Raw genomic sequence first — 25,770 nt, 5'->3', positions numbered from 1 at the left:
TCATTCGATCTCTCGAAGAGACCGGCTAATGTGGCAGAAAAGTGACCTCGCGCAGCCAAGCCAGTTTCCGACTACAGTGCACAATGTGTCGAAGAACAAGTCGATTTATGACTTGGTGTTGTAGGGTGTAAATAGAAACGGAGTTTGATACTCTGTAGTGATTTATTTATTACGTAGTATCGTAATTATTAAATATACCATAAATGTAATAAAACAATTAAAAAAACAATACGGACGAGATGCGTACATCTTCACTTATACTATAATAACGAGGTCGGCTCTTATGATCGTCTCAAAACTGTGATGCATATCGTACAAATTAAACTTGCTGCCATGAACGTGTGCGGGGGGAATACGGTATTTTCGATGTCATACAGTTTGTTCGCGTTTTCTTCTTTCTTCGTCGAGGGAGCGATATCGGTACGGCGTATTCCGGTTTATTAAAATAATTAACATAAGAATCAGGATACAAGAAAACTTTATTGATGTTTTGAGACTTTTCACCTCTGCCGTCAGGTTACCTAGTCAATTAAATACTTCGGCATTCATACAGTCCACCATCCCTTCTACTCTGTACATTGATTCATATTTCACATACAGTTGTGATACACTAATTAATATGTATATTGTTCGAATTTTTTTCGGTTTCTTTACAAGTCTAATGCATGTAACGCAGTGTGGTCGATTTAGAAAATTCTTGTTCCGAGTTTAAAAGTATCATAAAAACTCAATTTTATCGTCGCCTGTTAATACATAACAGTTTCTTTTTTTCGTAATGCGGGTGAATTGGCTAACGATCGATCATCTTTGTGCTTTCTTTTTATCGTTACGAGTATGTCGGAGGAGAAACGAAGCGGTGCATGAAACAGTAGAGTTTGGGCCCGTCATTAAACTCCAGGCAAAAGTCTAACTGCGTATTATGCACTGATCTTGAAGAATAATAAACGTTGCTCCTATAGGTAGTTTTCATGCCCTATATTAACGCCGGCTAACCTGCGACCATCCGTCATCCTCTAGAGGTTGTCTTTTTTCTTCGTGTTTAGGTGGAAGTCTGTCATCTTTAGGGTCCTCTCGCCTGTCAATGGGATATTTGTTAGTCATTCAATTTTTTAGCTATATCAATTTACGGTGAATATTTCATCGAAATCTAAACTTTTATTAGCCACTAACGGAAGCATATACTTACTTTTCATCGCGTCTAGGCAAATCTCGAGGAGGATTTTGTATCACATCGCTTTTGTCGCGCCAGTTTTGAGTACTGTTACGCATTGTGTCCTCACGGCGCTGACCACCGCCTGGTCCACTGCCTGGTCCACTACGTCGATCGAACATCCTGCCACGGACACGAGGTCCATCCGATATGGGGTCACGTGGAATATCGCGTATCTGTTCAAGAAAATATATTTTTATACATATGTAAAGCCAGTCGTGGCTCGATATTGTTGATATACTTACGGGGCGCGCATCCATCCCACGATCTTTATCTATCCTATCCCTATCTCTGTCTCTGTCTCTGTTGTCCCTTGTGTCATCTTTTTCGTAGTCGTCTTTCCTCCATTTATCTGCGTCGCGTCTCTTCCAACGCAAGGTATCGTCTTTGCCGCCGCCACTGCCACCGCCACCGCCACCGCCACCACCGCCACCGCCACCGCCATCCTCCTTTGTGTCCACAGGACGACGCCAAGACATTTCCACTGTGGTTATATAAAATGGAAAAAAACCGCCCAATTGTACATAATGTGCCAATGTTACGTTCACGTAACCTCCGCTACTCTGAGACTAGATTTACGCAACAAATATGTTCTAACATCGACACGAGATGGTAATCGGTAGTGATAAACAGTTTCTCTGAGTGGTGGAGATTGCGGAGGTGTAACATACAAATTTGCGCCATTAATCCATCCTCTGAGTAAAAAATATATATAACCTAAGCCAACAGACGCACTTGATTTCTCGGGAATGCGATGGCGCTGTTGTTCTCCGCGCCTCCACGAGTCCTTGTCCCTCTGTCTTTCCTCCTCAAGTTTCCGTTCTATCTCTGCTTCCCTAGCCCTAGTAATCTCCGCCTGTTTTTCGATCTTAGCCAAACGTTCAGCTTCCCTTGCTTCTTCCTCGGCACGCTTTAATTTCTCTTCCTCCTCTTTCTTGGCCTTCTCCTCTTCCAAGCGTCGTTTCTCTTCTTCCTGCTTGATACGCAAATCCTCCAAACGTTTCCTCTCGAGAGCTTCGGCTCGTTCCTTCTCCCATTTTGCCTTACGCTCGGCCTTGCGTTCCATCTTACGCTTCAATAGCCTACTTGCCTTCTCTTCGTTCAAGATTTTCTCGAACTCCGTAAATTTCTCTATATAAATATTCTTTCGCTCGGCTAAAATCTTTGTCAAGAAAATATCGTTGTCCTCCTTCATCCTCACCATACGTTCTCGAGTCGCGACAGCCTGCTGCCTCTCCTCGATGGCCGCAGCGATCCGTTCTGCCTCTTGTTGTTCCCAGCGTTGTTTCGCCTGTTCCATCTTCTCCTCCGCTGCCTTTTCCACCAACGGAATTTCCTCCAAACGTTTGGCACGTTCCAAGTAATCGATCTTCTTCTCCTGAGACTTCAGTTTCTGTTGCATTTCCCGGCGTTCCTTCTGCAACTCTTCGGCCTCGCGGGCTGCAATTTGTTCCGCGTCCAATTTCTTTATTTCGTCCTCGTCTAATTTCTTCAAAACTTTCTGACCGTGACTAGTCTGGGAGATCTGTTGCATCTTTTCTTTAAGGTGACGATCCTTGATTTGTTGAATTTCGCTCTGTTGCCGTTTTCTTTCGCGTTCTTCTCTTTCCTGTTCAAGTCTCTTTTGTTCGGCTAACATCTGCTGCCTCTGCAATTCCTCCTGCCTTCGCATTTCCTCTTCTTCGCGGACCGTATTAATATGTTCGATGTATTCTTTTCTTTCCTCTATGATCTTGTGCCTTCCTAGAATTCTTTGATGTTCTTTCAACTTGGTTTCATGGTAATGACTAACCATAGCAGTACGTAACTTCTCCCTCTCCATTTTCTTTTTATTTGGATTAATAATATTAATTGCTCTATGTAACACAGTAGCCATATTTACAAGTTGACAACGAATTTGTTCAGACGGCATCGCTTGTAGAACCGGACCATCGGGATGGTCTTCTCTTTGAGCCTCGGACAGATCAACCCCAAAGTGAACACATTTCTTTCCATGATTAATTCTTATTTGCATGTCGTTGTATCTTACACAGTCGACTAGGAGTCGTTCGAGATGAAAGTCTGTCGTGAATTTGGCAAGCTCTAAGAGCCTGGCGAATTTTATGGTTTGATAAACCTGTGATATTTGATGAACCAGACGTACAAGCGTTACGTCCTGTAAGGCGGGTACATACTGAATCAGAGGACCGGTTTCGTCAGTTTGTAACGTTTGAATAACAGAATCTACTCTATTGCACAGCTCCAAAGGGTGGAATTCAATTTCCAGCCACGAGTATAATTCTTGCAGCTGCGGTGACGCTAAATTTACAATATTTAAACGAACAATATCTTTAAGTAGGGAAACTCTTGTTGGTGGTTGCGTAAGTCCTAAAAGTGTCGCAAGCTTTTGAGCTTTCTCTAACGGACTTTTGTCTGTTTCGATAAAACGATCAAATTCCGGATGAGCCGACGGCAACGGTATAGATAGCGTAGCCAACAAGACGCGATTCGCCATTCTCTGCTGTTCCTCGAGCGACATATTCTTTTTCATTTCACGCGAGAGTTGCAACAATTTAAACAACGCTGCAGCATGGAAAAGATAATTCCCTGCTTTCCAGAAAACCATGGCCAACTTTTGATAATAATTGGCCATAGTTTTTGGCACTGGAAGCTTTTTAGACAAATTCATCATACCGTGCACGTCTTCTGAGGATTTGAAGGCCTCTTGCCATAATTCCATTTGAATTGCAGAATCGAGTTGATTCAATCGCGTTTCTAGGTTTAATTGTTGCGTCTCGGCTCTGTTCATGGAAACATTAGAAACCAATGCAGGTAATTTACAAATTTCTTCTAGATGTTTCCTTAGTTTCTCACATAATTTGCGAAATTCCGTTTTACGATTGTATTCGAGACAGAACTGAAAGGCCATACGCGCGATATCATGATACAATGTTTCAACGTGCGCATTGGTTCTCAGTAATTCTAAGCACTGGCAGTACGATTCCCATAAAAATTTCACCCAAGGTGTTAAAATGGTACGGTCGCTTCTATCTTGAGCATCCTCCCCGCTAACAGCTGACAACAATATACTTTCTGGGGTAGCCAAATTGTCAAGATCATCTATATCTATAACAGCTTGTTGACTCTGCTTTCGTGCTTGATTTGTTTTTTCTTCTGCCATGCGCAAATATCCGCGTATGACATTCTCCAAACTCCCAACATTTACAGATTGGAACATGTTTCGATATTGAAATAGGCCCTCTTTTGCTATATGTGATTTTTTTAGTTCTACGCATAAATCTAGGTATTTGAACATTATTGGTTCTAATACCGACTCTGACCAGCTGTACGTCCATTTTTTATTGCGGAAGACTTCTTGCAAAGTATCTAATGCTCGAGCCGGTTTACCTACTTCAATGAATTCTGTTGGACAGAAAATATACGTACATTTGTATTGTTAAAATTTCATGAAATATGTTTAATTATCTATTTTAATCTACTACAATTTAATTCAATATATTTATCGTTGAATATATCGTCGATTTATTTAAAGAAATAATATTAAAACATTAGAATAAAAATACTTGGAAAAGCAAGGATACATAAATGAATAACAAAAAAAGGAATGTACGTATGTATGAAATAGGTAAAACATCATACGAGATCTTCAGCAGACCTCGCAAATAACTTAGAAATGTGTCAGTGTTGGATTAAAGAGGTTAACAGAGAGGATTACTTAAAATGCGAAGTATTAATTTAATTAAGTCAATGAGTTATTAATGAAATGACAAAGTTGAGATCGCTGATGGGTCGCGCGCAATCGTTTAAAGGTTAACGATAACCAATTTCAAGTAATATTACAAAATAGTGCAACAGTATATGTAACAAAGAAAATAGATGCCTCTATTGTCAAAGTCAGTTCAATGATATCGGCGTGGAACAATTTCGAACAAAAACTTACACACAACGTTCAATACAAAACAAAAGCAAAATGATCGAAATTCGTTTTTATCAGTAAGGGAAAAGCACGCATCGTATCAATTTATTTAACGGAACGGATACTTTGGTCATTCAAGAAACGTTCATGTGAAAAGGACGAGTGTTATATTTTATCCGTAACAGCCAATTCTAGTAGACTCTTTTTGGAACAAGTAACTTGCATAATTGTTCAGTAGATGCGTATGGTTGTGTAAAATATATATTAAAAAGCAGTCGATCAGACGTGACTGTAAGCAATACGAATGCTATGCAAATAGGAGTTTGGTTTGTGGTGATAAATCAATGATACAAAACCATATGATCGAACGATATGGATGATCGAAAACAAGTATTGGGGAGACAAAATATTTTTTGAACCTCGTATTAAAAATGTATCGGCCATGTCATATCGTCTGTTAACGAACAGTATACATACCGTTTGCTCTTTTCAGAGCATTCTCTGGTCTCTGTCCGTATCGCGCCATTTTTTTTGCACGAATATAGTTAATTTCACACCATACACGCTATCGCGAAATTCAATAAATCTACGTGTAAAATTGGAAATTTACGCTTTTAACGACACGACGTTTGTTACGACGGACTACGACCGCGTGTACCGGATGAAAGGCGGTCACTAGAGAAAAATGGCTTCCCGTAATATGTAAGTCAAATCAGGCAACCTGGTTCTAAAACGTCTCTAAAATAATTGACGCAAGTAGTCAGATTCGTTGGGAAAAATGCAATTTAGTTTATTGCACTTATCGTCTTCGTGATAAATTTATATTGAGATTATTACGTGTGCGTCGACTGAACATGAATAAGGATAGCAAGTGGGCTTGGCACTAGATATCGTAAAGGTTTGTTTTCAATATCACTGTTCTTCAAACAAATTTATTGCTTTAAATTTTGATATTTCTCGAATAGTGTGTATCTCTTGTTAAGATAAAGCGAACAGTTGTCGTATCTTTAAGCATTAATACTATATTAAACGTTTCAATTGTTGGTTATGGTTCTCTTTAATATTTCGTTATTTTATTTTAGTTTCCTTTCTTTAAAGTAAAACAATTACTTTTTGTTTGAATCGTATTTATTTAGGAAATGATATATAATACAATTATTGAAGTATTCCGATCGAAGGAATTTATTTTCAAAAATATACAATAAGTTACAATAAAAACAAATTTTCTGCAACAGCCAAATTGATTAAGAAATTTTCTACAGCTGGTGGTAAATTTTTTTCCTTCAACGTTTGGGCAGAAATCATTTTTCTTCCATCTGGTCCTTGGACAACTGCCAAGGATGTTAGTTGATTCAACAGATCCTGAGTTTTATCATTTATTTCAGATATTATTTGGGCTTCTGTATAGGTTTGATTTTCACACAACTGAACCATAAATAAAGCTATTTCTTTATGTGTTTTTGTCATTGTGAGACTTTCTAAAAATAAACATATTCTTCAGAGGCAGGAAACATTTAATAGAGTAAAAGTTGCATCAAATCCTTCTTTACCTTTTGCACGTGAAGTAACAGTAATTTCTCTAGCTGGAATGTTCACAAGCAGATCAAACAGGTTTGCTTTTGATAAGATAGAGCTATTTCTACAGCCAGCAACATAATGCGAATGTCTCTGCAGAAAATTTATTATTTTGAAGTTTATAATAATCTTAGATTCTAAGGTGTATATTAGTCAATATACCTTCAATTCTGATAGTTCATCGTCAACCAAATCCACCCAAGGAAACAAATTATCAGTAACTTTACGATGTTTCATTAATGCAGGAAATAACCCAATCCATTTTAATAGTTGTTCTAAGCTATGATGATAGACTATTATTCTCTTCTTTAAAAGAAGGGCTGTGTATATTAGAATTGTTTCTAATTCGAATGTTTTAATTAATTCTTTGATATTAGTATTCACTGTAAAACAATGACTATTAAAGTCATCTGAAACAAATGTTCCATTCTCTTGGGTGGAACATGATCCTTTTGTAAACACAGAAAGGTACAGCTGTAAGATTTCCGTTGGATTCCCAGTCTTACAGTACATTTTGCTAAGGACTCTTGAAAGTACTTCGTATTTTCGTGGATTAAAATCTTTTGCAAACAAAACCAATGCAAATAGTTTTACCTGTGTTTAAGACAATTCTTGTTTGTTTCCAGTAACTTCATTGCGAGCATGTATCTTCAATAAGTATAGTTACTTAGCTACTTTATGTTTCAAAGAAATTATAACTTACTTTTGGTAATTTGTCTGAATCAAATACTTCGCTACAATGTATGTAGAACCAATCGTGTTTTTGCCTTGAAAATACGAATACTTGTGGAGAATTATGTTCTGACTCTAAGTTACATTTTTTCATAACAACTGCTTTTTGTAATTCCGATATTATTGGATAAGACCATGTCCATAACACATCCCCATTAGAATCTTTCTCTGAAATTTAAATATAATGTAATAAATGCTGGAAAGAAAATAATAATTTTAAGTGTATATGTACGTAAAGATTACCGATTATGCTACAAGAAAGTAAATCTGTAAGTGGAGCCATTTTAAGCAAGTATTATTAACAGATTCACCCGTCAAATTATGTGAAAATAATTGAGAACCCAGTTAACAATTTAACCTTGTTTTGAGATAGTATCTTATTTCTACGTTTTGACGCAAGTAGTCATTGTATACAAATAAGCATAAGTTTTGGCAAGTTTGACGTTTATTGAGGTTATGTTTGCTGAAAAGGGTGGGAGTATCATACATGGTCTACCGTAATAAAAAACATCTAGTGAAATTGAGTGAGATCAGTATGTGCTGCAGTCTATGCGAAAAATGGGAAACCACAGAGGTCTTAGTTAGTTTTGAGTCCAAACGTTGAAGGTACTGATATCATATTCCTGATATTTTAAAACTATTCTAGTATTCGAATCGTTGAGAGTAAAAGGACGAACACGTTATTTGTTATAATATAGTTTATTTACAATGTACAGTAACTTGACGGTTAAAAACAGAGCACCAGAAGGTATTCGAATTAGTTTCATTAAATTAATCAACAATTTTCATATTTGGGTCGCATTATAACTTACTTAACCTATTAATTTATTCTTATACGCTTAAATTTCCGTTGTATTTCCATGTGGATATTGATTTTAAAATTCTGTACAGGAAATCCGACGAAGAGTTTGAGCAGTCTTAACTGGAGCTTCAGGGAGAAAGGAGTCCTCTATCACATATGCTGTCTATGTATGTACAAAAATATTTACAATTTTCCTTAATTAAGTCGCAGATTTAGAAAAGCTCAAAGGGTGGAAGGCTAACAAATGTTCGAGTTTTAATGATCTTTCAATATTCATCAGCGGTTAAAGAAATCATTTGAAGCAATTAAGATTCGAATAATAGATTTTTTTTTTGGGTGTAGGAGGTCAAGCCTCTGTTGCTTTCACATCCGCCATTGAGCACGGTAGTGCAAACAGAAACTAATAATGACGATTAATTATACTGAAATACGAAATAATTGTATGCGCGGTACGATTAATTTGCGAAAATGCACGTACTTATACGTCACGATAATGCTTTGTTAAAATAAATTAATACTCGATGTCGTTTCTATCGTGCATTCGTAGACATAGTTAGCAAAGTCGTGCAAATTTTATTCGTGCATACCGACTAAAAATTCTTTCATTCGTAAATTAATCTTTTAGGCAAAAGTTAATTTACGAATAAGTGTAAAATTTGTATCAATCATTCGCGAATAAAATTTTTCGAACTCCGGCGCTTAGAATATGCAATTTTACTGCCGTGAATGACCGTGATAAATTGCGCCCTCGCGCGACGTAAATTGCTAATGCATCCGTTCCAGAGGGCATTAGTCGATCATTTTTAACGAGCAAATTGCCAGTTGACTGTTCGGCGCTTTCCCAAAGGGCTTCGTTCCATCAGGAGCACTGTATTTGTTCACTTGGTACGTCAGCATCGTTTCGTATCCGAACACGTCCATTCCGAGTTGCTGCGACAAAATAAACAGGCAAATTCAGCATTAAGTTATACGAATACGTAGTAAGAATAGACTCCACGTAAGGTGTGACTTTTCTGGTATTTCTCGACACCGCGAGAAACAGTCACGTAGGTTGGGATTAGTGCTTTTAGCCAGTTGCCCCGGCGGGAATTTCAAAGACGATTCCGAAGTTAGATTGCTTCGACAGCAACGTTCGACACTTTACTTAAGAACTTTACGCTAGACAATACCGGAACGGGCTGGAAAAGACGAAGGGTGTCTGCCATAACACTAACAATAAGCAAAGCTTTAACGGTCGAACGTTGTTACTCGAGTTATCTACTTTATACGTTTCATCCGCGAAGAGGTCGGCCTCTTCGAAAGAACGACATCGTTAAAAGAGATTCTACGATGGCGGTTTCTTAAAATTGCAAGATTAACCGAACCTCGTGCTCGACCACGGCGAAAGTTAAAATGATCGACGGTGATTGCGTTTCGTGTTTCGCATTAATGAATTTCTCGTGCTTCGAGTCCGAACGAGAACTTTCAAGAACGGTGCACCGGTTTTTCGGTGTTACGATCGGCCAGCAACACGTGTCAAACGAAAGACAGAAATCCAACGCTTTGACGGCCATTGTCACGCATACGTGATTTCACTGTTTCCATGAGAATGTACATGTAGCGATATTTATGGCAATATCGACGAGCCATATAAATTAATACAATCGATATTGTTTACTTAATGGTAAAATTGTGCAATATATAAATGTTTATGGAACGTTCAACAGCGAAAAACAGCGCGGCCATCGAAGTTTGGTCTCGCGCGATTAATTTTGCAATTGAAATTGGACTTTATCATTGCAGTTGATGTCGAATTGCAAATAATCGATTAAATATGTAATTGATTAATGGCCAACGCAAACTGCCACTATGTATAACGCTCCCACGCTATTAAAACGTTTTGGAATCGCTACCTGCGTGAGCGGACTGGTGTTCGTAGTAAATATTCCAGCGTACTCTTTCCTCTTGGCCAATTCTAAACAATATTCCTCCATCTCTTTCATCAGTATCACGTTCTCGGCCGGGTTCATATCGCTGCTGGTGGTCATCATGAAATTGTGGATTATCTGTCCTTTCCCTTTGGGTAGCTTTCGTTCTCGGATCGGCGCCTCTAGGTACTCCAGGAACTCGAAGACGATCGTTAACTTGGAGTCGAGTATCAGCTCGGGTTCGTCCCACAGGTCAAAGTTCAGGCCCACGCCGATCGTCCTGCCGTCCCGCGACGATTTCACCGCGAAGCTCAGGTTTTTCTCGACCAAAGGTTCCCAGAGCATCTCCATCATTAGGCGATAGTCGTCCCTCGACACGTCCGGCATCAGCCATTGCTCCAAGTCCGCTTTGCTGTAGAAACTCTCCGTGATGATTCTGCGAAATCATTTCCTTCGATTATTAAATCCTTCGGCTGCGACATAGTAGAACAAGGTTGCTAACAACGTCGTTTGTTGCATACGTGGCAGGGGGAAGGGGGTAATGTGGCGTCATTTCCCGTACTCGCCTCCAGAGGGCTACGCTCTCGTCTCTCTCGCAAGCATTCGATTCTCTGCACCTTCTCGAATTTTTTTCTCGAAAGTGTGTAGGATTTCGGGGGTATGTCTATTCATAAAAAATGATTGTAATTGACCAATGCAACCAAAAATATTTTTTTTAGAATGATTTGAAAATTTTCAATTTTGTCGAAAACTTTCACATCTTCTCGAATTTTTTTCTCGAAAGTGGGTAGGATTTCGAGGGTATGTCTATTGACCAAAAATGATTGTAATTGACCAGTGTAACCAAAAATAATTTTTTTAGAACGATTTGAAATTTTTCAATTTTGTCGAAAACTTTCACATCATCTCGAATTTTTTTCTCGAAAGTGGGTAGGATTTCGAGGGTATGTCTATTGACCAAAAATGATTGTAATTGACCAGTGTAACCAAAAATAATTTTTTTAGAACGATTGGAAATTTTTCAATTTTGTCGAAAACTTTCACATCTTCTCGAATTTTTTTCTCGAAAGTGGGTAGGATTTCGAAGGTATGTCTATTGACCAAAAATGATTGTAATTGACCAGTGTAACCAAAAATAATTTTTTTAGAACGATTGGAAATTTTTCAATTTTGTCGAAAACTTTCACATCTTCTCGAATTTTTTTCTCGAAAGTGGGTAGGATTTCGGGGGTATGTCTATTCATAAAAAATGATTGTAATTGACCAGTGTAACCAAAAATAATTTTTTTAGAACGATTTGAAATTTTTCAATTTTGTCGAAAACTTTCACATCTTCTCGAATTTTTTTCTCGAAAGTGGGTAGGATTTCGAGGGTATGTCTATTGACCAAAAATGATTGTAATTGACCAGTGTAACCAAAAATAATTTTTTTAGAACGATTGGAAATTTTTCAATTTTGTCGAAAACTTTCACATCTTCTCGAATTTTTTTCTCGAAAGTGGGTAGGATTTCGAAGGTATGTCTATTGACCAAAAATGATTGTAATTGACCAGTGTAACCAAAAATAATTTTTTTAGAACGATTGGAAATTTTTCAATTTTGTCGAAAACTTTCACATCTTCTCGAATTTTTTTCTCGAAAGTGGGTAGGATTTCGGGGGTATGTCTATTCATAAAAAATGATTGTAATTGACCAGTGTAACCAAAAATAATTTTTTTAGAACGATTTGAAATTTTTCAATTTTGTCGAAAACTTTCACATCTTCTCGAATTTTTTTCTCGAAAGTGGGTAGGATTTCGAGGGTATGTCTATTGACCAAAAATGATTGTAATTGACCAGTGTAACCGAAAATATTTTTTTTAGAACGATTTGAAATTTTTCAATTTCGTCGAAAACTTTCACATCTTCTTGAATTTTTTTCTCGAAAGTGGGTAGGATTTCGAGGGTATGTCTATTGACCAAAAATGATTGTAATTGACCAGTGTAACCAAAAATAATTTTTTTAGAACGATTTGAAATTTTTCAATTTTGTCGAAAACTTTCACATCTTCTCGAATTTTTTTCTCGAAAGTGGGTAGGATTTCGAGGGTATGTCTATTGACCAAAAATGATTGTAATTGACCAATGCAACCAAAAATAATTTTTTTAGAACGATTTGAAATTTTTCAATTTTGTCGAAAACTTTCACATCTTCTCGAATTTTTTTCTCGAAAGTGGGTAGGATTTCGAGTGTATGTCTATTGACCAAAAATGGTTGTAATTGACCAGTGTAACCAAAAATAATTTTTTTAGAATGATTTGAAATTTTTCAATTTTGTCGAAAACTTTCACATCTTCTCGAATTTTTTTCTCGGAAGTGGGTAGGATTTCGAGGGTATGTCTATTGACCAAAAATGATTGTAATTGACCAGTGTAACCAAAAATAATTTTTTTAGAACGATTTGAAATTTTTCAATTTTGTCGAAAACTTTCACATCTTCTCGAATTTTTTTCTCGAAAGTGGGTAGGATTTCGGAGGTATGTCTCTTCACCAAAAATGATTGTAATTGACGTCCGCAGCCGAAAATAATTTTTTTGGAATGATTTGGAATATTTCAATTTTGTCCAAAAATTTCACCTTTTTAAATTTTGTTCTCGAAAGTGCGTAGAATTTTGGGGGTATATCCCAGAGTGTGTCAATGCAAGTCAGTCGGTTGTACGTACTCGATCGTATCCTCTTTGTGGCTGTCGTTCAACATTTCGAAGCGATGCTCCTCCTCGTTGAGGTTGTTCTCCGGCGGCGTGTCGTCGGTGCTGATCTTCATTCGGTTGAGCACCTCGGACAGATTCTTCGCCGTGATAAATTCCGTGATACCTATCTCGTAACCTTGATCCCTCAGCTTCGTTACGGTGTAGATCGAGTTCAAGGAGTTTCCACCTAGCTCGTAGAAATTTGCATCGAGCGTGACGTTCGCACGTGCGCCCCGGCCTATCACCGACGCCACCGTGGGGAACAGGACCGACGCTTTTTTAAGATCCTTCTCAGGGACGCCGTCGTAATCGCAATTGACGTAGTCGTCGCTCTCTACGAGACAGGGCAGAGAAAAATGTGAAAACGAATATGGTAATTTCCAAGATTCATTTTTTAAGACGTCGTTCTCGACAAGGTCGACGACGAACGCCTTTCAGCGAGATTAATCAAAGATTTTTATTTTATTAATAAACTTTTATCTCTCGATACCATTGTTGACGTTGGAGGATTCGTACTGCTTCAAAAGGGTCTGACGATCCGTCTTTCCGTTCGTTAAGAGCGGTATGCTGTCCACGACGACGATCTGTGGCAGCATGTACAGTGGCAAAGTAGCTTGCAGATACGTTTCTACTTTCTCCGCGCATGCGGACAAACCGTTCGTAGTAGTCACGAAAGCGAGGAGCGTCTGAGAAGAAATTTATAAAGTCAAATAGCTTCCGTGTCTCGTTTTAGATAGCGTACCTGAGACAATTCTCCCGGTTTGTAACAGAGAACGACCACTTTGTCGACGCCGGGCGCCCTGGACACAGCCTTCTCCACCTCCGTCAGATCCACGCGATGTCCGCGTACTTTTATCTGCGAGTCTACGCGTCCTTCGTAGATGAGAACCCCTTTCGATATCCTGGCGTAGTCGCCCGTACGATAGATCCTCGAATACTCTGTTCAAAAGCGTACTATTGTATCAGTGTATACGGTTAGGGCTACTATTTTATTTCAATCTTGTCAACGAACGTAGAAAACTTTTATATCATTATTTCTATTTTCATAGAAGTTATAGCTTCGATGATTGTTCGTCGACGAATATAGAAATTAAAATTTGGATAGCAGACTTTTTCTAAGTTAGGTATCTCTATAAATTCCGTTGCCCACTGACCACTATTGTCAAGGACCTCGTATTTTTGAAAGTGGATATGCTACAGGGGATGATATAAAGACGCGACGACGAGGAGAGATGGCTAAATATTTAAGCCAGGGAGGAAAAGAGAGTGGTAAGGATCGCTGGATCTAGATTGGGGATCAAAGACGAGATAGGGCGATACCTAGAAGAGGAAGTGAAAAGGATATGTAGGATTTCGAAAGCAAAAGCGATTTAGGAGCATGGCCCAAAATTTTAAATAACGAATCAAAGATAGAAGTGTTTAACAAGTATTAACAAAGTTTCTTGAAACATCGAATTCTAATTAGCTCCTGACGAACAGACAAATATTTTCTATTCTATTCTGAATGCTCGCGGAAAACTTCTTATTTATCCTTAATCACACGTGCTTGGTACAAGTGTTTACGGTTGGTAATGCGTTTAGATAATCAGTAGCCAAGTAGTAAATAACGATGCAAGCGACAAAAAGTAGACAATAGACGACAAGAACACGACGATGAACACCGTTTACGGGGAGTGGGGGTAACGGGGACGGAGAAAAATTTCGTTTTTCTGTTCGAACCCGGCGATCCTTTCGTTCGCTCTCATTAATAATGCATCGCCCAACGAGACGCGTCGAGGATAAATAAATTTTCACCCGTGATTTATGGACGATCCGCGCGCGCGCGCGCGTCACCTAGAACGGGGAAAAACGCGGGATTTCCACGGGCCGCGTGAATTATTCTTGCACGGAACAGGGTCGGTCGCGAATGCTACATTCTTAACGAGATTATGCGCGGTGGGGAAAAAAGGAGACGCGCGTTAAATCATGCCCGCGCGCCAAGATATACGTCGGCGATCCGTTTTCGAAACCGCGTAACGCGAGTCCTCGAACAAGATCTGCGCAGTTGTTGGCATAAACTGCCGTCGCTTCGAAACAAGTTATCCTTTGCTTAACCGAGAGAGTTTCCTTAATCAATTGTACGAAGTTAATTAATTCGTTCCTCGAGAGTTAACGGATTCGTAGATACGCGGACGTGACAGCTCATGTATGGTCTTGCGCGTACTTTGCACTACGGTTTTTTGCTTCTTCTTGACAATGAAAGGCATTGTAGATTTTTCTGTTCGAATTCTTCTACTACGTGAAGAAAAATATCGGTTCGCTGCCCAGTGCGCCGCATGTGGGTCGCCGTCGATTCTCCCTACGGGCCAACGTCACGCACGCGTGACAATACGCCACGGTTACGCGTGATTATACCGAATCGTATAAAAATCAACCTCGATCGAGTCTCTCGGTGGAGTTTTTATCTTTTTTTTTTTTAAACTTTAGCTTCCGTCGAGGATTTTTCAAGATATTAAAGCTACTGTAATTATCGGAGGAGGAGCTTGTCGCGTGTTCGTTAGGGGCAGCTCGCAATTAACGAGTTCTTATCGTATTAAGTATTAAGTTTTGCTTCGTAACTTGGACTCTCGATGTACTAGTTAATCACTCGTATTCGTTATAATATTTCAGTCATCGCGAAAGGATAGGAAGTACGGTTCGAATTTAATTTGGAGTGGATCGTAGTTTGCTATTTGTGGTCTTTTCCAAGGAATCTCAGAATGAGAACTATTGAAAAACAGCTTTGAAATCTAGCCTCGAGGCTCGTGCATCTCCTTAGGGATCGCGTTGTTCGGTTGATAATAATATTCAGAAGCGACATTTGTACCTGGATCGATGGCGTGAGGGTTGTCGAGGAACTTGCGAGAGTCGTTGTCACGTATATATCCAGCTGCTAGGTTCCTTCCAGCCACTATCAGTTCACCTACGTCTCCTTGGGGCACCAGTCGCATTTCTTTGTTTACTACGTAGACGATGCAATTGTCCAACGGCTTTCCTGTACGTAAAATATCATTTCGTTTCGTTTTATTATGTTACTTTGATTCAGAATTACCACTACGTTATTGCTACTTTGGTTCTCGAGTTCTGAAAATTCTATCGTCGTTACCTATGGGGACTTTTTCCGCCGACTGTAGCTGATTACGATTGTCGATCAGATGATAGGTGACGTCGCCCATGATCTCCGTACTTCCGTACAAGTTGGCCAAAACTTTGTCGTTGTCGCGGAACGTGGCGAAAAACTGGTCCGCCAACGAGACTGATAGCGTTTCACCGGAACATATCCATAACTTCAACGAACGGAGTACGTTGTCCTTGTCCTGAAACGAGGCGGAGGATTAAATTGAATTACAATATGATTGACGGTTAAATTGGATAATTACTATATACACGGCCGTTCGAATTATATACTTAGAGGATACTTAAGAGTAATGGCTGGCTGGCGCGTTTAATTGAAACATCCAACGCAAGGAGCGCTATGATTTATCGCGTCTAAATAGGTTCGTGTTTCCGTGCCCAAAAGTTCGACTTGGGACTCTCCGCGCGATAAATAGCTACGCGAAAACACGTACTGTTTGTATAGTAAAATTAGCGACGAAGAAAGTAAAATGGCAAAATAAATTTGAAAATCTTATTGTAGGAATTCTGATAACAAACCTTTATGATTGGACGAATGTAACAAGTATCACAGACACGTTACTCACCCGTAGACTCAGGTACATGAGCATGGAATGCAGTAAGGACGGTACCAGTACCAATCGTTGAATCTGAAACCGTCGAAAAATTGTCAACAAACAATGGGACAATTTCCCATTGATCTTGAGAGGCTAGACGCTTTTGGTCCAACGATAATTTACGTAAAAAATTCTAAATACGGTAGTTTCCTCGGTTCAAGCGACGAAACTAGGACCTCCAAGTCGCTTGAAAGCGGGGTAAGATTTTTGTCGCTTTGAACCGACGTTATTCGATAGTATCATCGACGAAGTTCACTTAAATTATTCAGGGATAGTTGCACGCGTCGTAGCGTATCGTTTGTGCTGAATAAATGTAGACAGCGAACGAGATGGTCACTTGAATCCGGGCAACGTTACTTGTAAGCGGGTGTCAGCGTGTATCGTTACTGTCTAACCTTGTGCTTGTCCAGTACTTGCACGAATCTCTCTGGATCCTTCGTAACGTGTTTAGGAACGACCACCAGGGTACGACCCTGCAGAAGAGGCCCCCAAATCTCAGAAACACTGTCGACGAAGGTCAGAGACGTTTTGAAGACGCAGTGTTTCTCGTTCGCTGCGTAGGGTAGCTCGCGCCATTGCCATTGCAATCGATTCAATACCGTCGCGTGTGGAAGAAGCACTCCTTTAAATAACAAAAAAAGAGTTCTTTAAAATTGACAGTGTCTCTTCGTATAAATACTCAAATTAAAAATCACAAACACGGAGTAATTGGAATTTTTTTGTTTACCTTTCGGTGTGCCCGTGCTACCGGAAGTGTAGAGAACGATGGCGTATTGTTCAGGGTCCTCATGGTGGTCCAAGTTCCCATTCTCCTCGCAACGACTTCGACTCACCAGCTGATCGTACGTGATCGCGATCGTGCCCTCGTAGATCGACGAATCGGCTGGAAGATTTATAATAGGAGTTTAATCGCGCGCCAATTTCTAAGCATCCCTTGGCAAGCGAAAATACGGCGGATTTACGTAGCATAGCGGCTGTCGATTAAAGTCTGTCCGCCTCGGGACAAGCATTCAGGAAGTTGTTCCTGGAGAATTACGCGACGGAAGGAGCGGGGTTGCTCTCTCGCTTTGACCTTAAATCGCGCGGGCGATTTGCATAGGCGTCAAGGCTCTTTCGTTTACCGCGTTGACGAGGAATCGCTTTGGAGCGCGAACGTAAAGGTGAACTACATACTTTCGTGCAGTTCTTAACCTTCTCGACGTAAATAATGACTCTCGATGCTTCAAAACTAGCGAAACTGAGAAATGTTCCACGGCATCTGGGATCGATACTTTATGCAATTGTTATGAAAAATCGAAATTGTAGCAGATACAGGGGGAGCTTTGTTGTCCTTAAATTAGCCCTTTTGCAGATCATATTCGCTCTCAAATTATATTCTGCACCAGCAGTCAGAGGAGAGGGTAGCTGATTTTGGAAGGTCGATTTATGTTATGATATTTCTTCTTTTCACTAACTACGATTAAAATCGAAACGCACGATATAAATCGAGCATTAGGCACAGGACATTCAAACGAGAAGCGTGTATATAGGAATAGGTGGATTACTTGTGAGAAAGGTATAGGTCGAGTGTCCCTCTATCGGTGAGCGCTGGAGACGCGCCACGATATTGCCATTAAACATTTAAAACGTTAAAGGAAGTAAATTCAAACGAGATTCGTAATGCAAATTTTAAACTGTGTAGTTTACAATTGTCTGAAGTGAAAGTTTCGGTCTCCTGATATCCGCAGGCAATAAATTAATTTCTTTTTCGTGACAGAATGATCTTCCGCTGTACCAGCGTCGACTCGTGGAAGAAGAGGAAAAGAAAGAAGTGGCGTCGTCGCTTACCATCTTCCTCCATCAGCACCATGAAAGGCCTCGCCTCCTGCAGAACGTGTTTCACCCTGGACATCGGGAACTCCGCGTTCAGAGGCAGGTAAGCCATTCCAGCTTTGATTATAGCGAGCAGCACCGCCGGAAGTCGGTGAGACGGCTTCATGCAAACGGCCACCAACGATTGCGACGTGTTCTCGGGTTTCTCGCATTTTTTCAAAACTCGCGCGATCCTGTTGGTCAGCTGATTCAGTTCGTCGTAGGTGAGCGCGTGCTCGTCGCCATTATCATCTGCGAAATCGCAAATTAAATTATCGAAAAGAAAAGAAATTCTATTTTTCAGTCGCAAATTATTTTTTATATTTCTCCGAGGATTTTCGATTTCAGTCTGTTTCTAATTGTCGTAAAAAAGTATCATCATGGACGCTGGTGGCGCAAAAAATAATTCCGTCGTCGGTACGTTAATAGAGCGCGAAACGCACGGTCGACGTTAATTGATTTCTAGTAACAGTCTTTTATTGTTTTTCCCTGTCTCTTGTTCGCGTTCCTTTTTGTATCCTCCCCCCTCTAATAACGCCAATGACACGTACCTTCGTAGTAGATCGCCAGCTGACTGGAATAATTTGCCGCCGTTTCATTGAATAATTTATGAAGCAAATCCTTCTCCTTGATGCCGTCGGTCTGCCGGCCTTTCAAGACCGACTGTTGTAGAATGGTCCCCATCTGCAGGTAGACGTTTTTGAGTTCTACAGGGAGCGTCTTTGGTCGGTCGGTTCGATTAATTGAATCGCGTTTCGCGGAAAACGACGCTCGTGTCGCGGGGAAAATGGCGAACGACCTCGTGATTTACGAGCAGCCTCGAATCCCAAATGACAAATCAAACGCGCGACGCGTCGCCAGAGGCTAATAACTTTTACACATTTTCTCTCTGGTTCCACTGATCGAGGAAAAAACGCGACAGCAACAATTTAAATCGTCGGTAAAATTCTCTTACCTTCGCCTGTTGAATGTTGTACAATTTTGCTTAATTGGGTAAACTAATTTGATCGACGTATACGAAATGTACATTTGACGATTCAATAATTTTGTAATCAGAGCTCGAAACGAAAAAATGGTATCGTGTATATTTTTTTTTACAAGAAATCACGTGGTGCCCGCTTATATGTGACTTTTAAGGACCTCCTTCTAAATATACGAAATACATTTGAAAATTACAGTCGAAACGATTTTGTATACAGCAACGAGGACTATTCAACAATTTTGTATGTGTTTTTTAATATTTTGTTTACAAGGAACCCCATAACCCCTCTTGCGTGCCGTTTCGTGTAATTAAAAATTGATCGAAAGTATCGATATAAAAAGAATCGGTTATTGGCAAATTTTGTTTGGAAATTTAACATATAATAGGGATTTTGCATTGGGAACGGGAGAGTTTAACGATAGCACTGGCAGGTGTGTTCGCGAAAGCGAGTCGAACGGTGCTGGTGCACCAGTCACCGGTTTCATAATGCACGAGCATTGTTAACAATGAAATCATTTGGCAGGTTGTAACAGTCGGGTTGTATCCTTCGAGCATATGAAAAAGAAAGTGCCTTAAGGTGATCCAGTTCCAGACGAGACGTCTGAAAAGATCAACCTTGACGATTAGATCGAGATCGGTTCGTTTCTATCAATCGAAAACGAGAAATGTACGATAGCAACGCGGTGGCCTTCTCGGGCAAGTTAACACCTACGTTCGAGGAAACGCGGTTGTGTTGCTTGGATTCATGAATATTTAAATAACAGATCGAGATATTAAGATACTCCTAAATGATGTAAAACACTCGTAGACGCAATCTTTCGGATAAAATCTTGCGTTTTCGTTCTCGATTCCTGGGAGATCAAAGATACTCTTAGATTTTTCTATGAATAAGAGACGAAGATCCCAGAAGATTTGTATCTAAAATGCACGTAGCCTGGAAGGCTCACGACGCTCTTGGATAGTGTCTCAGCGTTCTCATTTTTCGCTGACTAAGTTAATATTTAAAAAATTCTTTCAATTTATCGAGAACAGAGTAGTGTTTTTGAAACACCACCAAGAAGAATCTTCATTTCGAATCAAGGTAAAAGTAACGAAAGAAACGATATCGTAACAAAAATATCGACTGATATTTAAATTCGCGATGTTCGAGATTTAATCTTGAATTTGGAAACGATTTCACCGAAAGGTAATATCGAAGAAGCCGCGCTACGACGAAGAATACACGTTCTCGTTGAAAACTTTCTCTACGAGGAACGTGACTAGTAACTATCGTGAACTTCAATAACCCCATTAAATATAATTCTATCTAACGCAATATGGGATCCGTTAATGCATCGACTTCTCGCGTGTATTTGCATATAGAAAAAAAAGAGCTCGAGAGATAATTTTTTATCGGAAGTAAGTTGTAAAAATATTCTAAACGCAACGTTTGAGTTTTGTAAACAATTAATTTTATGGGGTTCGGAGATTTCTGCTGCTTAAACACGGCGAACACTTTAGAAATTGTTGCGCCTAAACGACCGCCATTTATCTTCGTAACATACTTCGACTTAATCACTGGAATTCATCACTATATAAAGATAGCAATCGCAACTGTCTCGTTACCAACGGACTAATGGGCAATCTAATTTGTATTGCCCAAGAGACCGTGTCAATTAAAACATTTGACCACCTGCCTGCCTTTCCTGTCGCGAATTCGTTTCCTTTTTCACACCACGCGCAGAAATTCTCGGAAGTATTAATTTTATTTTTAAATTTCTTAATTTTAAGGAGGTATTGCTGTCTATGTCATTTCTTCGGCCTTTCTTTGTGATTTTTTTTTAACGACAGGTAGGTTGTTTCGTACTGACATTTTGCAGAAATATTTATTCGTCTTATAGGTATGTGCAGTATTTTTTCCATCAAAAAATATTAAAAATTGCGAGAGTTATAGCTCCTTGTTTAAAAAAACGCATTTAAACTAGCTTACATGATATTTCAAGATCTAGCGGACCGATTGACTTCAAATTTGGAGAGAATATTCAGCAGACGCGCCTTTATCGCTAGAACTAGAGATTTAAAAAAATATAAATCAATTTTTTCCGGGCGCCATTTTCGAGAATCAAAATTGTCCCTTGGGTCAGAAAAATACCAGTTACGACAAAGTAAAGTAAAAAAATAAAATTTCGAAACTTTGTTCTCTCGTATCGAGGCTTCTGACGACGATGAGTCGCGGAACAATGGCAGCAAAAATTCGTAGAGAACGGTCCGGTGCAACGCGCCTTTCGATTCGAAACGAGACCATGGGGCCGCGCGTTCCAACGGAAATTGGCAGAGCGAAATACAAATGCGCACGACGCATTACATAACCCACGTTTGCTATGCAATAGTTACAAAGAAACGAAAAGTACGCGTTCCGCTCGATGAAAGTGGCGGTTGGATTGCGTCCGCGCGTTCTTTATGGCAATTATTGAAAATCATAGTCGTAAATCAGTCCGCGTGGAACGATATAAATCACTTCGAAATTGTCGGATCGACGGGCTCGTCGTAAAGTACACATTCCAATTTCTCAATTAATATTCTACTTGGAATTTAACGCGTTAGAATAATATTTTCCTCCGGGTTTTAGTTTTATTATACAGGCTGAGTCTCATAACTATGTGTTGCACGAAAAAAATGTTTTTTTCAATAATTGTTGAGTTGTTCGAAGTCGTCAGGTTACGAGACTCAGCCTGTATGTTTATGTATTTTTAGTATTTTGTCGCTAAAATGTTTTGGAGCGACTTTTCTCGTGCAACGAAACATTCCCACGCAATTACCGAACCCGTCTACTCGTTTTATTGCCGCTACGATACAATCTGGATGCATATTTTCTTCGACAGATTTTATTACCTTATTACTTTCATTTAACGGATTATAGATCGTGTCGATCGACAGCTGGACCTTTCACCATTCGATCGTTTTAAGCAGATTTTATCAACGTCCGATCCAATTACACTAACTCGAACTTCCATGGGAAATTTTTAAAAAGTGTTATTTTTTCAAATTAAAAATTCAAGTGACAAGTTACATAAGTTCAAATGATTCCTTTTACCGATCAGTGGGACGAGTTCAACATTAATCGTAAGGTCATTTACACTAGATTTACGGTACGCGTCAATTTGACGCATTCAGATTCTAAACTTAACGTTATAGGACTCATAAATATTATTTGTTAGCAATTTATGTTGAATCGAATTGATGTAACTCTAATTAAAAGAAAAAACTGCATTTTAATGCAACTGTCAATGTAGCGAATTATAATAAAAATATGCACGAGTGTCCGTAAACCTAGTGTTAAACTAGCAGTATCAGGGTTAGAGAATGCTATTTGAAAACTCTCGCAAAGATGATTACTCTGCGCGATGATTGTCAAACGGGCTCACGCGGATTGTCTTCAGAACGATCAGGCACCTCGGTTGCCACGTATTATTATTATTCATTTATTGATGTCAATTTCGGTAGAGTATGGGCTTCGACTAGAATTTTAATCGACGAGTAGTAGTGTGGAATCAATGTGAACGTAACAAGGAGGGTGAATTAGTTTTACAACTCTGATTATGCGAATGTGGGAGGCCTCTCGAGGGAGACGAAGCTGATGAACTAACTTGATCCAGAAAAATTCGTGCTCGTAGAGACCAAATTCATTCGTAACGTTGATTTCAGCTAGTAAGATGACAGAGTTTGTTATGGTAGCTTCAGAGAAAGCGCGATGGACTGACTTTGTTGATTCGTCAATGGTTTTCGATGAGGTTTGCGAGGATTTTTTATTCGATCGTGGGTAATGATTCGCTATAAAGGTCGTTCAGTTTTACTCGTTATAAGATCAAATTCGTTTCTACTACGTAAATCGCATATTTCATACCCGTTAATTTGAGAACGTATTGTAAGACGATAATAACAACATAAAATTTGTTTATTAAACTCGATCCCATCACTGATCCCCGCACATCACTCGACAGTTCCAACGTTTCGCTCACTCACCTCAGAAGTACTTTCTCACGGATCCCGGGTTCGCTTATCCTCGCCTTTTGTCTTCCCTATACACGGTGTCCAATTGTAAAAGAATCCACGATAGCGTCTCGACGGATTACACTCCGTATCTTCGAATTCGAGAGTCGATTTTCACTTTTCCCACACTGTTACCCTGATTTTCAACCACGAGCCACGGTTAATGTTCGCGAATTTTCAATCTTCCGTTTCCTCTCGTCGATCCTCCGTTCGCTCGAGTTTGCCCAGCGTGAGATTTTCATTTATCGATTCCTGGACCGTCGGAGCTTTTCGATCGTTGGATTTTTGGTAGTCGTCGGTTCGATACTCGTCGGTTTCAAGTGACGCGCGCACAGTTAGTCGCGGATCTCGCGCGAATACGACGAAACACGGTTCCTCGGGGCGCAATTCGACGATCTTACGCGATTTTCAGTCATCACCGGCCCGATTACTCGGTGAGAATGTCTCCTCCCGTTGACGTGGCATGTGCTTTTATATGGAACCGGTTACGAGGACCCTGAATTGTTCGTTGTCCCCCATCCTGCCACCACCATCTCTGCATCTTTTGTGCCGCTGTTGCTGCACCGGCTGGCCCCTTCGACGTCGTCCACTTGCATCGAACCGCTCGCTACTTCAGTTATACGCATTCAGAGTCTCTGAAGCTGCTTCCACGAACTTCCTTCGATTTTCCTTTCGTCGTAATCTAGGGTCAATCGGTCTTACCAAAGCTTTTACACGGCGTACAAAACGAAAACAAATCTTTTTTTTCGAGTTTAACGCCTTGTTTGAACCGCCAATTTTAAGCGACTTTAATAAGAAAAAAGAATAGTAAGATTGTGAGATGTAAAATTGAAACAGAAACAAAAGTAGCCTATAAAATGAAAACAATGTTTTGTTTTTGAGTTTAACACCTTGTTTGAACCACCAATTTGAATCAACCTTAATAAAAAAAACAATAATAAGATTGAGAAACGTAAAATTGAAACAGAAACGAAAAGAAGCTTTCATGTAGCCTATAAAATGAAAACAAATTAAAAAATAAATAATTAGATGGAAATAAGAATGTCTTCGTTGAGACTTATTAACGCGTTCTCTGTCTGATGCACCGTTCTCGGTATACGTGACGTTGGCAATCAGAAAGCAGATCGTATCGAGCTGTTTTATTTTAATCAGAAAGTTAGAAGCAACTTTTTCTCGAAGTAGAAGAATTCTATCAAATGGTAAATGAAATAAATTTAATAAAATAATTAGTATTAGCGATCGCTAGTCGATCGTAACAATGAAATTTATTTAATATTAAGATATAACAATGAAATTTATTTAATATTCATGATTGCGAGAAACTCGATTACAGCTACCAGTCGATCGACTTCAACGAAGCTTAATGGCTCGTTTCGTTTCAGTTGCAAAATCAAAGACAGGTTTTCGCGTGGTGGAAACACGAGTAAAATCGAATTGCGCGGTGTAGAAATTAGATTTTTTAGGTTTCTGTGTGTTTTCCCCATTCACTGTTTCTAAATTTTAATACTCACCAGCACGAGAGATTCGTTCGTAATCGCACCGTTGATCTACTTCGGCGAAACTAATGGCTCCTTTCATTTCGATTGCAAAATCGAGTGGAAGTTTTCATTGCGCGGAGAAATGAAGTTAAATAATCTACAATGTGCACAATCGAGTTTTGGTGCAAACGTTAGCGGATTCGTGACTATCAAAACAGAGTAAACACATTTATCGAATTGAACTTCGATTAAAATTAAGATCAAAATTTTTCTATGCATTTTCTGAATTTACTAACAATTTTTAACGACCTACAAATTATTATTTTCGAGGGAAATCGAAGGTTACCAAATTTCTAATTTCGTTGCTTAGAGAAAAGCAAAAAAAATATAAATAAATTTTTCGTTTGTTCCCGTATTTTACAGAAAATAATTTGCCAAAAATTCGATGACGTCTTGTATACGTTCGAGCAAACTATGCATTAGATGAGAACGTAAATTCGTACATATTTATGTTTCCTGTTATCTGTTACACTCCTTTTTTATGCTTCCGAATAATTACCTTATCTCTTTGATACCCTCAATTTTTTCTGGGCGTTGATATATATTATTAAAAAAGATAATGAATATCGTCGTTAATAATACGTGGAAACTACGTGTTTTCCCATTTATGTTTCTGAGTGGAACAAAAAAAATAAACCGCGTTCGTGGCAAAACGGAAAAATATTACACAAAACAAACTATCGAGATAGTAGAAATAAATTTTCGTATACGTTTGAATTGCAGTGTATTGATATTATAGAGTCGTTAGA

The 25,770-nt window shown here is 39.3% G+C and overlaps 4 protein-coding genes across 10 annotated transcripts in view; 1 reads left to right on the top strand and 3 right to left on the bottom strand.

Moving 5' to 3' along the window:
• Window positions 1-461: 461 nt before the first annotated feature.
• Window positions 462-5,818, bottom strand: Eif3a (eukaryotic translation initiation factor 3 subunit A). Of its 2 annotated transcripts, none has more exons than XM_076766709.1 (5): window positions 5,604-5,818; window positions 1,928-4,612; window positions 1,456-1,694; window positions 1,187-1,386; window positions 462-1,075 (listed from the first exon to the last, which is right to left on the bottom strand). In XM_076766709.1, exons 1-5 carry the CDS (start codon window positions 5,650-5,652, stop codon window positions 979-981), a joined length of 3,270 nt encoding a protein of 1,089 aa, XP_076622824.1. In that variant the 5' UTR covers window positions 5,653-5,818; the 3' UTR covers window positions 462-978. The 2 variants fall into 2 exon arrangements, with proteins under 2 accessions (XP_076622824.1, XP_076622825.1); XM_076766710.1 differs by having other exon boundaries at window positions 1,946-4,612.
• Window positions 5,819-6,298: 480 nt separating this feature from the next.
• Window positions 6,299-7,921, bottom strand: LOC143342629 (DENN domain-containing protein 10). The gene is made up of 5 exons (XM_076766728.1): window positions 7,677-7,921; window positions 7,405-7,601; window positions 6,864-7,295; window positions 6,677-6,794; window positions 6,299-6,604 (listed from the first exon to the last, which is right to left on the bottom strand). Exons 1-5 carry the CDS (start codon window positions 7,714-7,716, stop codon window positions 6,333-6,335), a joined length of 1,059 nt encoding a protein of 352 aa, XP_076622843.1. The 5' UTR covers window positions 7,717-7,921; the 3' UTR covers window positions 6,299-6,332.
• Window positions 7,922-8,128: 207 nt separating this feature from the next.
• Window positions 8,129-24,010, bottom strand: E (nonribosomal peptide synthetase ebony). Its single transcript, XM_076766715.1, has 13 exons — window positions 23,457-24,010; window positions 19,024-19,156; window positions 18,449-18,724; window positions 17,349-17,504; window positions 17,017-17,243; window positions 16,592-16,654; window positions 15,997-16,207; window positions 15,718-15,885; window positions 13,615-13,811; window positions 13,363-13,558; window positions 12,846-13,206; window positions 10,128-10,578; window positions 8,129-9,165 (listed from the first exon to the last, which is right to left on the bottom strand). The coding sequence occupies exons 2-13, from the start codon at window positions 19,154-19,156 to the stop codon at window positions 9,025-9,027; spliced, it is 2,580 nt and encodes an 859-aa protein (XP_076622830.1). The 5' UTR covers window positions 23,457-24,010; the 3' UTR covers window positions 8,129-9,024.
• The window catches only part of Ethr (ecdysis triggering hormone receptor), a 91,300-nt gene continuing 83,435 nt past the window's right edge, over window positions 17,906-25,770 (top strand). For all 6 annotated transcript variants that reach the window (XR_013079836.1, XR_013079835.1, XM_076766724.1 and 3 more), the window contains exon 1: window positions 17,906-18,536. The gene's annotated coding sequence lies outside the window, so the exon portion shown is untranslated. The remainder of the gene's footprint in view (window positions 18,537-25,770) is intronic.

Source organism: Colletes latitarsis, chromosome 6, assembly GCF_051014445.1.
Source record: "Colletes latitarsis isolate SP2378_abdomen chromosome 6, iyColLati1, whole genome shotgun sequence".
Lineage (NCBI taxonomy): Eukaryota > Metazoa > Arthropoda > Insecta > Hymenoptera > Colletidae > Colletes > Colletes latitarsis.
Note: the sequence above shows the minus strand (reverse complement) of the source record. Positions and strands in the feature narration are given on the sequence as shown.

Coding starts and splice junctions, on each gene's coding strand:
- Eif3a (XM_076766709.1), bottom strand. CDS start 5,652: ATGGCGCGATACGGACAGAGACCAGAGAATGCTCTGAAAAGAGCAAAC. Junction 1,695..1,927: donor AAGTGCGTCTGTTGGCTTAG/GTTATATATATT, acceptor ATATAACCACAG/TGGAAATGTCTTGGCGTCGT. Junction 1,387..1,455: donor GTGGGATGGATGCGCGCCCC/GTAAGTATATCA, acceptor TTTCTTGAACAG/ATACGCGATATTCCACGTGA.
- E (XM_076766715.1), bottom strand. CDS start 19,156: ATGGGGACCATTCTACAACAGTCGGTCTTGAAAGGCCGGCAGACCGAC. Junction 13,812..15,717: donor CCCTCACGCCATCGATCCAG/GTACAAATGTCG, acceptor GCTTTTGAACAG/AGTATTCGAGGATCTATCGT. Junction 13,207..13,362: donor ATCCTCCAACGTCAACAATG/GTATCGAGAGAT, acceptor CCTGTCTCGTAG/AGAGCGACGACTACGTCAAT.
- LOC143342629 (XM_076766728.1), bottom strand. CDS start 7,716: ATGGCTCCACTTACAGATTTACTTTCTTGTAGCATAATCG. Junction 7,602..7,676: donor ACTTTCTTGTAGCATAATCG/GTAATCTTTACG, acceptor TTTAAATTTCAG/AGAAAGATTCTAATGGGGAT. Junction 7,296..7,404: donor ATTCAGACAAATTACCAAAA/GTAAGTTATAAT, acceptor TCTTAAACACAG/GTAAAACTATTTGCATTGGT.